The 16,653-nt window shown below is 31.1% G+C and overlaps 1 protein-coding gene across 3 annotated transcripts in view; it reads right to left on the bottom strand.

Moving 5' to 3' along the window:
• LOC100373283 (putative sodium-coupled neutral amino acid transporter 11) overlaps positions 1-16,653 on the bottom strand; it is a 62,307-nt gene that overhangs the window by 42,128 nt on the left and 3,526 nt on the right. For 2 of the 3 annotated variants that reach the window (XM_085501300.1, XM_006822054.3), the window contains exons 2-3: positions 13,107-13,240; positions 8,067-8,281 (exon numbers count right to left, since the gene is read on the bottom strand). In XM_085501300.1, the coding sequence (XP_085357426.1) occupies positions 8,067-8,201 (135 nt within the window). In that variant the 5' untranslated portion in view covers positions 8,202-8,281; positions 13,107-13,240. Of the gene's footprint in view, positions 1-2,762; positions 2,940-8,066; positions 8,282-13,106; positions 13,241-16,653 lie in introns of those variants that run through there. The other variant, XM_085501301.1, reaches the window with a different exon arrangement.

Genomic DNA, 16,653 nt, shown 5'->3' with positions numbered 1-16,653 from the left:
ATATGAATCTTAAATAAAAAAAAATAACGCAAATAATGCAAATAATGAAGAATATGCTCTATTGCCAGATAAATAAGGTATGCAAAAGTAATTAATAACAAAAAATATAACAAACTATAATTTGATATAATATATTTTATAATGATATATGATGCACCAGTATTTATATAATTTTCAGTACATGTGTACTTCTGTTTGAAATGTGCTTCTAATAGAGCAAATATAATACACGTAATTAAAAAATTCTAAACGAAATACTTATTTCAATAAATAAATGTATAGTTTTTTAAATTAAGTTTAGAATCATGTTCACCTTTTAATCTCTTCACTGTCGATACTCTGCTGATTTATAAGTGTAATAAAAACATTTGACCTAAATCCTACGGTCAATCCAATTGACTTTAGCGTAAACCTTGTAAAGTGCCTTCAAATAATAGTAACCTCAGACAATATCCAGTAACAGAGTCAGAGAAAAAAGACAGATCTAAATTTCCAGATCAATCTTTACCTGCTGAATTTTTGTTGTTTTCAAAGTCTGAAGCATTTTTTTTATTTTTTTATTTCAGTTCCAAAAATGAAGATATCAAAGTTAAATGACATATATCATTGCACAAACTCAATGTGCAGTACGTTAATCATTTCACCACCAGAATTTCTCGCCCAAATTTATTGCACTTTTTTTTGATTTTCTTCAATAGTTTCTGGGAATGATCCCTAATCTTGGAAGCAGCAGAAAAAATTTGATTCAATTTTCAGTTTTTACTCAAAAAAATTTGTCTATTTTTGTCCCAATTTTCTCGCCCAAATTTATTGCACTTTTTTCTTATTTTTTTCAATATTTCTGGGAATGACCCCTAATTTTGGAGGCAACAGACAAAATTTGATTCAATTCTCAGTTTTTACGCAAAAAATGTGTGTATTTTTGTCCCAATTTTCTGAAAGGAAGTGCAGACTATAAAAAGGACTTTTATGTGAATTTGTGATGGAAGAGAGAACTGGTAGTGAAAATGTCAATAGACAGCGTTACCAGTATATTCATATGATAGTATAGTAGTCTCTCATTTAGGCCCAAAGACATAAAAAATAATATGACCTAGTAATACACCATATGTTAGGTTATACATAAATCAAGATATAAGATATGTAGTGTGTATGCAGCTCACTCATATCAAATATGAAATATTAAAACAATTTTTATTAATAATATTTAATTATGAAATACAGTTGAAACTTAGAATACTCTGAGATATGCATGTTCTGAATAAGGTAAAAAATACAGAAAAAAACATTTTTATTTGACAATAGATAAATTTTCACAGATTTTTGGTGTCAATGATATTTATAAAAAAAATTGCAGCAGGAACACAAAATCATGGTAAATTTTGCAAAATGTTGTTACTATAAAAACGTTTTCGAGTACTTGCCACCCACACTATTATAATCAAATAAATTCTACTTTAAAATCAACCATATTATTCTGTCTAGGTGGTATTATCGATAGTTGCCATGACAACCAAAAATGGAAATTTAATTCATGCTATTTTGAATAGTTATGATATATATCAGAGCGGGTATTTTTTTTTTACAATCAGTGAATATTAGAATAATCCAAAATATTGTCTTTTTGTGTAAAGCTACAATTCATACATAATAACCCACGTTGGGTTATGTTTTTATTATTTAAAAAAAGACAAGTTATATTTTTCTTTTATGTACACATATTTCATGTGCATTCATTGTTGACATGGGGCAATGCATAATATTTCATATTTCTGTGCTAATATTATTCAGCAATGTGACATTTGATGTTGTTGACACCAATTAGTTGTGATTGACATATGTCAAGGGGAAAACAGAAAATGACATTATACACAGTTACAACATCTATATTTCAACGCGAGAGGGCAATTAAGGGCTTCAATTGCGCTATTTGGGTATAATCAGAATAAACAACAAATATGTACAATGATTGAAGTCCGTTCACCTAAGTGTATAGTGAAGTACGAGGACAAAATAACTACAATAACCACAGACAAAATGTGAAAAAGGGATCAGCTGTTTAGTGCTCAAATTATTCAGAAAAGCCTTGTCAACGAAAGGGTATTAGTGTAAACCTTTCTGTGTTGTATCACAGAAACCTGATAAAGTATAAACCACTTAATATGGATTTAGCTACAGCACAGGCAGAACCAATGGATTAAAATGTATTATTTTGTGAAGAATACCTGAAAAACAGCTGGTTCTATAAACATATTTAAAAAGCGTGTATCTCTAAAGTGCCTGACGTTAAGACACGACAGATCAAAATTCCATGGTTACGATAGTACATGCTACCAAAACGTTGTCGTTTAAGGTTTTTATACAGTCTGATAATAATATGATATGATAAACAAAGTGCAATTGGCAGGTTCATTGATTCGATTGCAGAATTATTATTAAACCGCTCAAAAGCTGAGATCTAAAAATATTTTTTTTTTGCAAATTGCAATAATAAATTTGTAAAGTGCTATATACAGTATACACAGAATTATTACAAGCAATAAAACATATTAGTGTAAATATGCGCATAAGAGTTGATCAATTATATATATATATATATATATGTATTTTAATTGTTGACCTGCATAAATAATTAAGCTATGTAAATAAATCAATTCTATAATATTCCCTCAGTGCTTATACAATATACAAAAACAAATCACATTGAACAGGTCCATTAATGTCCAAAATCACACACAAAAATATTGATGGACATTTGTTACCTTCTTAGCTAGTATAAGTTGCTTTTCTCCCAACTGTAAACTCTCCGTCTCCATTGTGATAATTATTAGCCGAGAATCAGGATAAAATAAATGATGGATTTACAGGAGGAATTTGAATCAACCAGTGTCAAAATAACAGTACAAGCATGTTGTAAACTGCAGTGTTACAGAAACGAAATTAACAAGCAGAGAATTTGGGATATTCCATTATAGTGAGAGGTGGGTGTCTACCTTTTATGTGTTATGTATGTAATGTCAGTATTGCAGCGCATTATTGTCAACTGGATTTAACATTATAAGGTACCAATCTGTCAATATGCATGCTCTATCACTGTACTGTCTTTATGTGGATACTTTGAGGTATCCTCGTAATAACCTCATAATATTACTACAATTGCAGGGAGGGGGCTACTGTTTTAAAACTGCACTCATTGGATGTATGTCCCGGTATATACACTATACATAAGCGGAATATTTACATTCTGATGACGACCAAAAAAAAACTAGTTGCACAGAAATAAATACTATTTTCAAAATTATATTTTGAACTTCAATAGATGATGTTTGTGAAGACAAAATCATGAACTTGAGCCCCGGCTGTGAGTAGTGTTTATGTTTTAAATTGTGTATAGCGTATATGATGTAGGTTAAGAGCAGCCAGAAAACAGAAGCACTTTCTTAAATATTATACATTCACATCCACAGTTTTAAAAAATATGGGATTATAACTCCAGTTGTCAGTATCCAAACAAACTTTCGCCTTCTCGAGTGTCCATGGTTACTAACCATGACCAACATAACCTAAAACTTTGACAGATACAGTAGTAACACAAGCACTTAATATTAATGGAGAGTAAATATACAGTTCAAATATTAACTAAAATAAAACAAGCCTTTCACTAACATCATGAAAAAAAATCATTTACTAAAGAATATACTGTAACACACGTCTTTTTAGCATGCATGTTATTTTATCTAATTTGTAATGTCATAGCTAATTCAAGATGAATGTATATTCTCACAACAAGATTGTTGGCACTTTAGCTAAATTAATAATCCCAGATGAAAGAGCTTCACAAATGTAATTTACGTTTTTTTTTTATATCACTTTTCATTCTCTAGATACAATGTACATGTATTCAAATTTTTATCAGTATTATGTAGTCCGCCATCTTGATTCTCTAGCAAAGGATTGTGGGTAAAGTGTGACATCATATCCTCGATATTACTCATGTATACAATTACAATAATGGAAATTAGAAATAAACAAAAAAGTAAATATATTGCCAAAAACGCAAAATAAATAAAAATCATTATTTTTGTCAGTGAAAATAAAATGACATAAATTGTATAAAATATGAAAAAAATTTACGGCAGCATTCGGTAGAAAAATACAAAAATGAATATTTTCAGTTCTGTAGCCATGACAACTATTTGTTATGCATGTTTGGCATGTTCTAAACTTTCAACCAATTTGAAGTTCAATTTTGAAGTTATAGATGAAATCAATTTCTCACAACATTGGATATGATTTCATACTTTACCCATAATCCTTTGCTGAAGAATCAAGATGATGGACTAACTAAATATCTAGAGAATAAAAAGTGATATAAAAAAACTGTAAATTGCATTTTCTTACATTTGCCGAACTCTTTCATCTGAGAGCAATATGTTGTTAGTCCTGACTTTTCCCTTAAGATTGTGACATTAATTCATCATTGAGCTAAATTTGCTGAAATGGCATGTAGAAGTGTTTATGAATTAGTACTATTGTGGATGAATTAACCAGTGCCATATGTAAACGCAATATACCGGTACTAGTCAATTGCAGTGTCAACTACATTGAGGGCGCTCTTTTCAACTTTATCTTACTGATTTCATAGCAAACATCAAAGAGTTATTGATTATGCAATTGTCAAACTAGTCATACCGCAGCTCAAATTTCATGTAAATGAACAATGTATTTTACACACCTTGTATAAGTTGAAACGATTTCAATGATGAAAAAAAAATATTACTACAAAAGATATGTTTCATCCTCATTGCATTTTAACAGATGAATAAAGTTTCAGTGAACAGGGACATACGTGTATGTCGATATTCTGAATTAACACTGACACATGTCAATCTTGAATAACATTTACACATGTCTGTATTTGAAATAACACTGACATGTCAATATTTGAAATAACATTGACATACGTCAGTCTTAAATTAACATTGACACAAAAATTATGTCAATATTTGAATTAACATAGACACATGTTAAAATTTGAAATAATGTTGACACATGTTAAAATTTGAAATAATGTTGACACATGTTAAAATTTGAAATAACGTTGACACATGTTAAAATTTGAAATAACATAGACACATGTTAAAATTTGAAATAACGTTGACACATGTTAAAATTTGAAAAAACGTTGACACATGTTAAAATTTGAAATAACATAGAGACATGTTAAAATTTGAAATAACGTTGACACATATTAAAATTTGAAATAACACTGACACATGTTAAAATTTGAAATAACGTTGACATGTTAAAATTTGAAATAACACTGACACATGTTAAAATTTGAAATAACATTGACACATGTTAAAATTTGAAATAACGTTGACATGTTAAAATTTGAAATAACATTGACACATGTTAAAATTTGAAATAACATAGACACATGTCTGTCTTGAATAACATTGAGATATTTGTAGACATGTCAAATCTAGATGCCCAATGTTTTTAGGAATTCCAGATTTAGAAGCATTATAAAGTCCAAATTAATCACAGAAATGTTTAAATTATTGCAAAAAATTGTCAACTTTTCAAGTAATTATTGCCTACATTTCGTCAAATCTATAAAATATGAAATTACAGGAAAACTATCGAAAATTTATTTATTTATGCATTAATTATTCACTGGGTTTTAATTTCGCTGATAAGTAAAATTTGCTAAATTCAATCTACGTTAACATGTAAAATAACAATATAACTCATTCTTTGCTTGACAAATTTGTGAAATTAAAACAGTGAATATGCTCAAAACATCAAAATAGTGAAAATAAATGGTTTTACAGTACTGTGTTTTCCACACATAACTCAAGCAATCAAGATTTTATTTTTCAGAGCTGGCAGGGCACTTGAAATTTCAAATCATACTATCCAGAGCACCTGTACAAGGCAAAGCACACATAATTAAATCAATGCCCTGTGAAAACACAGTGATTGATTCGTATTTATACAAAACATAATTGTAGACCTCAATTAGACGTAAAATGATTCAATTTATAGTCTACTTTAGTGATAAATAAAAAGAACATTCCCCTGGGACTGGAGCAGGAAATCCCAATTTTGTCGGCTGACTTGACAACATGATTTAATGTGTTATCAAAAGGGTATGAGAGAGATGCATGCAGAAGAATCAAGGTTCATTATTATGCAGTGTCATACTGTAGTCATGAATAACTCAACGGCATCCAGGGAATCGTTAGGTCTTGTGGCTAATATTTAGAGAAACACCACTTTGGGAGATCTTTGATAAACCATGTGAAATAAATAAGATTGACAGGTGAGAATATTGTTAGTAGTTCACTTAATGTTACGCACGTACGGCCGGCACTCGCGTGTGTGTGACCTCACACACACGCGAGTCACCTAAAATTACTAGTGTCAGAGAATCAAAAACCTGCAGACAGAAGATAAAAAAAAAAATAAAGTGAAACAATCTGGAAAGAAATCAACACTATACATGTGATATGACGAAAGTAGAACCCCTTGACTGAAAAATTTCACCATATTACTTTGAAAACATCTGTAAACTGAAAAATTCTCAGTCATATTAATGTTTGGTGTTCACCAATTTAAAGAGAAACCAAATAAAATAGGTCTATGTCAAAATCTACAAACATTTATTGAAAACCTGTTCAATGTGGAAAAACACATCTTTATTTTTTGTAGCAATATCAACAATATTTTGATTTTAAATCATGTTTATAATACAGTACTAGTATATTACATATAAACTTGTTTAAAACATATTTAAGGTTAATGGAATAATCGTGTCGTAATCTGGATGAAAACAAATCTTCAATTAGTACTGTGAGGGTCGTCTATGTGTAGAGATTTTCTATGCACCCTTATAGTATTTGTAATAATACTAATAACAATAACATAAGCGTAAGCACATGTGTTACTAATAGAGTAAATACAGTGGTCTGCACATTTTTGGATTTCATCTGAAAGATGACTTATAAAGCAACAACAAATTTAAACATGCACATATAATATAAAAAAAATATCAGTGCATTCGTAAAAATTTTCAGAGGACAAATTTATGAAACAAGATATCTTCAAGCCTTTTTAAATATACATGCTTAGAATACAACGACAGTAGAAAGTTTCACCGACTCTGTATTATATATATCCTGCGTAAATAGTAAACCACATCAATTTAACGAGAGATAAATTTCTGAGAATTGTGTGAGTCACTGAAAAACACAAAATTATATACTAGCTTGCAAAATGTTGTCTTCATAAATGCCATAAAATCATCAAATTGCAAAAAAATTCTGAAAATTTATGTGTAAAAATTTTATTAACATCAGACGCTACTAAGTGATATAAGGTACTATGTTCGTAGTTGAGCCTGAGCTTTTAGTCATATTATATTGTTGGCACCTGGCTTAATTTCCTGTCAGGATGAACATACATGTACTATTAAAACCTAGGAAGATCTTACGTACTGCGCTAACGGAATCTTTTGTTGGTAATGTAGTAATTAATTTATTATGTTGTCTTAAGACACAGATTTATACACAAAGCTTTTGTTACAAGTATTCAGTGTTATACTCAAGAAGAAGAAATATTCACTGGGTTAATCCAATTTCAGTTTGGGCTAAAACCTGCACATATGGTAGACGGCCATATCGTGTCTTTTTTTACAAACATGTGTCTACCCATGAGCCTTCGCAATTTTTAGCGTGCATTGTTATGATTTCTTAGGACTCAATTCTTGCCATAATGTCACTTTACATGTGTGGAAGATAGTCACCCAGCTACCTACATTATACAAATCCAAATCTGACTTATGGTATCTGTGGCAAAATCTACTACATGTATATATCAGTAGTTACACTTGCAAATTTGCTAAAAAAAAAAGTGACATTCAATGTTTGACCCTATCACCTGACACAACAATATTTGAAAATTTTTTTTTTTTATCTATTTCTGTATCCATCATTGGATGTAAATCTACTACCATAATAAATAATAAGATTACTTCTCAAACAAAAATAGTCAAGGCTTACCTCATCATATGTGCCGTCATAGGTAGGCATTTTAGATGCATCCTGCATCAATCCTAACTCCACGCCTTTCTCACTACCAGGAATAGTTTTCAGCGCATTCACAACACCTTGCTCTGAATTGGTTTCTGAATCCATCGTGAATCCACTAACAATATGAATATTTTTGTAGATTTTTACCTCAACAAAAAAGACAAGCTCTCAACACATGACAAGTACTGTAATGAAGCAAAAACATAGTTAATTTAATTTGATGATTGTACATAATATTCAAATTTTCTGTAATATTATTTTTGCATTTTCTAATAAGGTTGGAGGCGGATACCCAGATTATACTATCATTCTTTATTTGGAGTGCATTTCCTAATATGGTAAGATTCAGATACCATCATTTATTAAGTGTTTACACCATCAATTATTAAGTGTTTTTAAGAGAACTTTAATTAATACTTTCGAAAAAAAAAATATAAAAGTAAAAAGCAACAACTGGTAAATAGACATTTGCGGGATAGATCCAGGCATGTGATATAAATGTAGACGAAATTTTTTTTTTTTTTTTTTTTTTTTACAGTATATAAATATTATATTGCTATTAAGTCGTGTATTTGTGTGCATAGTGGGCAGCTGCATGGCAATTTTAACGAAAAACACTAATTGTATTTACTTATTCCCAATAACGCTCGACAGATTGTTGATTGGTTTCTTTTTTGGAACAAATATTAAAAAAATAACATGTTCATACATGTTTTTCATTTTAGTATGAACAATAAATTTGAAAAGATGTCGAGTACATGTCACTAGTGAAATATAGGGAAAATGTTCTTACTCGGTGGTTTGAATTATTTATTTGTATCACTATGCGCATTATTGAGTCCAGTATACAATGTCGGTATATATATAATGGCTTTGGGTGTCATGGGTTGGGTGTAAACATTATTGGTGTGGGTATATATGTTATGGGTTGGGATGTATATGTTATGGGTTGGAGTATATATGATGTGGGCTGGGGTGTATATGTCATGGGTTGGGTGTATATGTTATGGGTTGGGTGTATATGTTATGAGTTTGGGTATATATGTTATGGGTTGGGTGTATACGTTATTGATGTGGGTGTATATGTTATGTGTTTGGGTTTATATGATATGGGTTGGAGTATATATGATGTGGGTTGGGGTGTATATGTTATGGGTTGGGTGTATACGTTATTGATGTGGGTGTATATGTTATGGGTTGGGTATATATCAATCTGATAATTATTTTAATTAATTTGGCTATAAACTTATTTAGGCGTCGGATCAGATGTATGTAGGGCGAAATTAAAAAAAACACAAAATCAAAATCAAAGTAAAATAATAATAAAATAAAAAGGCATTAATAACAAAAGTAATACAAAATACAATTAAAATAAGTTTATAGCCAAAATAATTAAAGCCCGTACACTACATCAGATTTTAATCAGATTGGGTATATATGTCATGGGTTGGGTGTGTATGTTAGGGGTTCGTATGTATACGATATGGGTCGAGGTGTATATGTTATGGGTTGGGATGTATATGTTATCGGTTGGGGTGTATATGTTATGGGTTGCAATTTATATGGTATGGGTTGGTGTACATATGGTAAGGGTTGGGGCCAACACAATACGAGTTGAGTCTACATGCTACGATATGCAGTTCATATATCGGGTAATATATATAGGTTGGGTTGTTATGATATATATGGGTGGTTGCTCCCACAGGGTTCATGATTTGAGTCATGGTATAAGACTGTATGGTTTATAGGGTTCATATTGGACATGGGTGGGGTTCATAAAACTGCATGGGTACTTAGATTGAATTAGGGTTCATTACATATCGATGTTACAACCATCCACCAGTTCCCGATGGAAAATTAATTTTGGCTAAAATAATTTTTTATAATTATTAAGATAAAATGAATTAAATACATGAAAAGTCCAGAAAAGTCTGATATCTATCTCATTTAACAATTCTATGTCAGAATAGGATATATTTTGATTTGCAGGAATCTGCAAAATATAACCATTTTTTATAACTCCCGATTTGCCAAGTATAAGCCATGTATCAAGGTAAAAGCTATTTAAATACACATACATTTAAAAAGAAAATTCTGAGTTATACTGTTTCATTTGAAGCTATGAAAGTTTGAACAATTAATAGTACTGGTACTTTAATATACCTACTTTATGTAAGCTGGGATTAATTTTCGCCGAATTGACATTTTGGGTGTTTTGTATGGAATTTATTTTCACTGATTTTTGACGAGTTGAATGTAAAATAAAGGAAAAAAGGTATATTCGCTGGATTTTATTTTCACTGAATCATTGCTTCAGTGAAAATAGCGAAAATTAATCCAAGGCAAAAATAAAGTATTCCACAGTAATTGCACACTCAAGCAAGGTTCTGCCCAGCCTTATTTGAGTCCAATATTCTTTGGGGAATTAGACATTCAATTAAATTATATCTTTTAGTTACTCAACAATTTTCCTACAAAGACTCCCTGGACAATGAGACCTCTGACATTGTAGACACGATGAAGCCCGTTGTTGATGTCCTAATTAATCTCAGAATTCAGTTAAATAATTAACGCATCTTTAATGCAATGCTAAGAAACACTACCAATGACAATTTTTTTTTTTAGTTGTATAATATTATATTTGACTGTACGTTTTGTTTATAGCCAGTGATAAAGTATCTTATATTTGAATCACCTGGACACATGCAAATATGGAAATGAAATAACTTGACTATCAATGAATTCTCACGATTGAAATGGATTAAAGGCAGCCATATGGAAGCTGTAGTCACACAATGTATTCCACACACGTTGTTTATGTCACATGGGACCCATATCAAACATATGGTTGACACATTGACTGTACATGGGGGCTTTAATTTGTTCTCATAAGTCAGTTGCTAAATCAGAAGGTGTCTTGATTATAATTTTGTGATGAAATTGACCTCCAAAACAGGAAATTAACGATCTGATTTGAAGATTATATGATTTTTCACAACTGGGATCCGCGGACAATCGTTCAGGAAACTAGAGTTAAAAATGTCATGGATATTTGCACTGGTTTCAATAGTGAAATTATTTCGTCATATTTTTTCTCAGTGACAAGGGATGAAAAAAATAATAATTTACTACTACATGTGCAGTGCTCAATAGTGCAATATTTGAACTGTGCTCAAACATCTTTAACTGAAAAAAAGAATTAGAAAATTCAATGAAAAAATTTTTCGTCAAAATAACCAACACAGCATGCATCCCCATCCCCAACCAATTATTTTAACCATCCTCCAAAACACAAGATTTAGCAGTATAAGACAGTCAGCCTGACAGTTATTCAGTTGAGCAGGTACCACATCTATTCAGGTCATATTTCACGGTGATGAGTGAACCACACCATTCGTGGGTCATACGGTTAAATCCCTATCTACTCTTGCCCTAGGGCTTAAAATACCAAGTATATTTAATTACTAATCTACATGTATAAATTATTAATATTTCAGTTATATTCCTAATTAGGTATATATAAAGGTAAGGAACCATCCATTATTTTCGCTAGGGGAGGTCTATTCTAGAGTTATAGACATTTTTCCCATAGTCTAATATTTTTCTTATTATCCCCTGATGTTAATTACTTTGTTTGTACAGACTACTTGATGTTTTGCCTGTACATTAATTTCTTTTCCCTGATACCCTCGTCATCCCGTTGCACCCCACCTCCAAAATAATGGTTCATTCCAGAACTGTATGAAATGCAACATTCTCCGCCAGCTTTTTGATTACCAAGCATCACCACAGAAAGCTATATTGCTTAAACTTGGGCGAATGAATATCATAAGTTTATTATTTTATTGTAACAAATATGCAAATTAGATATTATAATATGCATATTAGCCACCATGCTTAGACAGTTAGATGGGGAGATCACTAATATGAATCATTCTGTTTATACCGGTAACTGCAAACTACTGTAATATTTTGGTAAGAAAGACTGACTGAATTATGTTCTTTTTGCAATATATAATGAGAAATGACATTATTGATAGAGTTGTCAACTTCAGTATAATATTGTATTTCGTTGATTAGAAAAGCGAGTACCTGAACATCAAATTAACTCATATTTAGGAGGATGGATTTATTTGTCACAAAGTGACAAGTTGCCCAGCAAATTTTTCCACAAAAACAAAATTTAAAAGAAAAAACAAAATTTAAATAGACTATATTTAGACTAAAATTTGTGTCGTTTGGGCTTTGGAATGTATATACACTGGATATATACTTATATTGATTACTGTTATAACACGATCGACACTAATTCGAACAAATTGTAGATGAAACGGTTGATATAATGGATTTTAAAATATTTAAAAAAAAAAGTAATAAATTGTCGACATTTATTTAACAGTTAGTAATTGGAAAGCGTTAACGATGCTTGTTTTTAATTATTTAAACGATATAAAGCAAACTGCGCATATACCTCTCAATTCACTAAACTCTTTTCACTTTAATTAAACAGCATCTATGCTTCACACTTTCATCATAATTAAATCTATTCGTTATATGTGTATGTTTGTATTTAAGTACATGAGTACATGATGTATACTGGAAAACAATTCTTATCTTTCAGTATAATATTCACACGGTCGGTTATGAGGCATTAAAATATATCAGACATATATTCCATGATATCAGATACTTAAATAATATTTTTGTGAGACAAGTTTTTATGAAATGACAGTGACAGTGACAATCTTTAAGACAGCGAGTACCGGTAACAGTGACAATTTTGTCTCCATGAAAGCCGCAAATTATCATATACCAGTAGTGACAGTTAAAAGCGGCGAATATCAAGCGGCTCACAGTAAACTAAAATCACACGAATGCTGAAGATAATCCAAAAAAATTCTTTTCAAAAAAGAAACTGAAAATAGTTTTCATAACACACTTGATATGATCATACTGCAATATCACAAATTAAAAGTTTCCTGTCTAACTGAAAAAAATGTTTGCACTTACGTATTCTACTATTGATGTCTATATTGCGACAGTCAATTGATCAGCTCACGTTTACATCCAATTTAGTCGAGAGTTCTGTGAATTATGCCCGGGTTCCATCGATACTTCATACACAGTGCACCAAACCTAACAAGCTTAAAGCAAAAGAATCAATTTGATTATTCCATTCTCAAGCAGGGGTGCATGGGTAGGTGATTTTCAATTCAGGTGACTGCATGAGCACACTTTCCTTCACATTATTGCATCATTCCATGTCATGCATACTTAAACTTGTACACTATTATTACAATATCTGTAACTGCATGACCTCCCCTTCCTTTTAAAATGGTTGCACCCAATCAATATTAAGCTTATGAATTTTGTTGATGTTATTCCAGTGGGTATTATTCCAGTTCATGCCAAGAATGTGACCACTAGAATATCATCAATGTAGTCATCTGAATTAACCGCTAATTTCATCACATTTTCCCCGATGACAGTTGTATGGTTTATTAATAAGATTACAGTTCTGTATGATTTATTAATAAAACTAAAATTCTGAAATGGTACATTTTTAAATTTCATGAAATTGAGCAAATGACAATGTATCTGAAATTCAATTGTTCTATGCAAGATTAAACGATTGTATAAAATATGAGACTAGACATTTCACAAGTTCATGATCAATGGTAGGTATACTCTGTTTCACTCCTCATATTAAGTTTGGCTTGACTTCACAGTTTTTTTTATTGTTGTCAGGACTTTATAAATAATGTGAAAAAACAAAAAAATGAATACAGTAAAGTTCCAAAGCGGGAATTATAGAGCTCCACTACATTCTACAGAATCACTATATAACAAACAACTGGTATACCATATTCACTTTATTAAAAGTGCATCTACTGTAAAATACTTTATTTTCGCTTGGAATAAATTTTCGCTATTTTCGAAATTCAGTAAAAATAACATCTAGCGAAAATACCAAATACAGTACCCGGTACTTGTCTTTTTTTCTTCTAATTCTAGCCAAATTTTCACTGAATGAAAAAATTAATCACTATATTTGGTTATTCTGACCGTTGGGTATTTGGCATATTTTTATAACCTGCTGGCAGTAATTTTATATGGCTGAATAAAAAAGTTACTGTAAAATACTTTATTTTAGCTGGAATTAATTTTCGCTGAAAAGACTTTTGGGGTATTTTGTATGGAATTTATTTTCACTGATTTTTGACAAGTTTAATGTAAATATAGGAAACAATTTATGTTCGCTGGATTTTATTTTCACTGAAACATTCCTTCAGTGAAAATAGCGAAAATTAATTCCAAGCGAAAATAAAGTGTTCTACAGTAAATGCTCCTGTTAGAGCCGTGATATACATGTACCATATTCACTCTATTTGAATTAAAATGCATATAAACCAAAAATTACATTTATTATATACTGTATTATTAAAACATGTCATATTTTGATTATAAAAAGTGTTCTCACCAAGAATTAAATATGTGGGTTAGGATTATACATTAGTTTAGAAAGGATGAGAAAATTACCCATCCACTATGTGTGAATTTTATTTTACACTTCTAAATTATCACTTGTATTTCTGAAATTTTTGTGAGACAATTTATCTGATGAGAGTAAAAACCTGGCACAAAAAATTTAACCATGCAATAAAATGAAAAGGTCAATTAGTTGTCCAAGATCTACAGAAGTACAGTTTTTTATTTTTAAAATTGTCACTAAAATCATGTTTTTATTTTGTTATGTTTTTAGGAAAACTGCATTTTTGATTGATGTGCATGATGACCAGCAGACTTGTAGCCAGAAAATAAAAAAGCACTTATTTAAAAAATATATATATTATCTTGTGTGTGTACCTCCCGACCAACAGTGTTGAGAACCAAGCCGAGTATGTTGACTATCTCGGTAAAATAAATGCCATTATCCAGGAGGTCGATACTCCAAACGTCTTTGTGATAGGGGACTGGAATACAGATCCGCGGTCGTATTCACGTTATTGTAATGAGCTACGCGAGCTTTGTAACGAGGAAGAGTTACTGATTTCTGATCTTGAATTTCCCGGTAACTCTGATGATAATTTTACGTACCTGAGTGAAGCACATAAGACTACCTCTTGGTTAGATCATTGTATTTCTACTGTAAGCGCGCATCGGTAAATTACAGACATTAATATATGTTACGACTATGTTGCGTCCGATCATATTTATTTATTTATTTTTTTATTAGACGCATAAAATCCTTAGAAAAGGATAAAAAGGGTCTTACAGAAAGAAATTAAAAAAAACTACAATCTAAAAAAGAAAACAAAAAATAAAAACTTTTCTAAAAAAAATAAAATAAAACAAGTCAAAAACAAAAAAATACAATTTGCAGCCAATGGTGAATACAGAATATAGAATGAACACAAAATGTGGCCTAATACACTGATAGTTGTTGCTAGTTTGTTCCATAGTTGTTTTTTAAGAAGACAGCTAAGGCTGGTGCTAGAGTATGGTTTGCCATAATCAAAATGAATTTATTCTGACTATTTTCTTTATCAAAATTTGGAATTTTATTTTGTGCAGTCAGGAATAATTTGTCCCTATGGTGACTGTAAGCTGGACATTTCATTACAAAATGTTGCTCATCCTCAACTATATTTTGGCTGCACACATCACATGTTCTTTTATCCAGCGGCACATTATTATGTCTGCCTTTCTCAATTTTAAGGTCATGGTTGCTTGTCCTGAATTTTGCAATTAACCTTCTAAGACCTTGGTTCTGCATATTAATTAGGTAATTTTCAATTTTTAAATCTTGTTTGAAAAGTCTGTATGTTCTTAGTTTGTTTTTAGCCAAGGTTTGTTTTTTATTATCATTATGCATGCAGATCCATTGGTTCTCAAATGATTTGTTTATTTTTTTATGAATAAAGTCTAAATTTTTCTTAATTATTTTTTCACTTGAGTTTACAATGGTGACAACATCTAAATCTTGCATGCCCATGTCGATTACCTGTCGGGCTATGAACATGGTTACAACTACAACTAATAATAACTATGGTATTAATAGAAATAAGCGTGTCAGCTGGTCAAAAATAACCGCTGATAAAATACAGCAATATACCCATAATAGCGAACTTTGTATGCGAAGGCTTAATATTCCCGTGGATGCATTGGCATGTACTGATATTAACTGTCAAAATCGAGATCACCATACTATGATACATGCGCGCCCCCCCCCCCCACTCAGGATCCATAGGGGGCCGCATGCGCGTTCCCATTTTCTTGGGAAAGAGGGTACTTTTTGACGATCTGTCTCGGGAACATTTTCCCGAGAAAATCGTAGAAAAGGGGGTATTTTTTGCTTGTTTTCCCGAGATTCTCAAAATAAGGGGTGTATTTCAAAACACTTCCCGAGATATACAAAAAAGGGGGGTTTAAAAGGAGTTCTAGACTGAAAAGTTCCCTAGATAGGGGGTGAAATTCATCGGAAAAGCCCGTGAAAGGGGGGGTTAAATTTTCTTCTTTTCCCTAGATAGGGGGGGGGGGTAAAAAAATGAGGGAA

Source organism: Saccoglossus kowalevskii, chromosome 7 (genome assembly GCF_978046115.1).
Source record: "Saccoglossus kowalevskii chromosome 7, keSacKowa6.1, whole genome shotgun sequence".
NCBI classification, from domain to species: Eukaryota; Metazoa; Hemichordata; class Enteropneusta; family Harrimaniidae; genus Saccoglossus; species Saccoglossus kowalevskii.
Note: the sequence above shows the minus strand (reverse complement) of the source record. Positions and strands in the feature narration are given on the sequence as shown.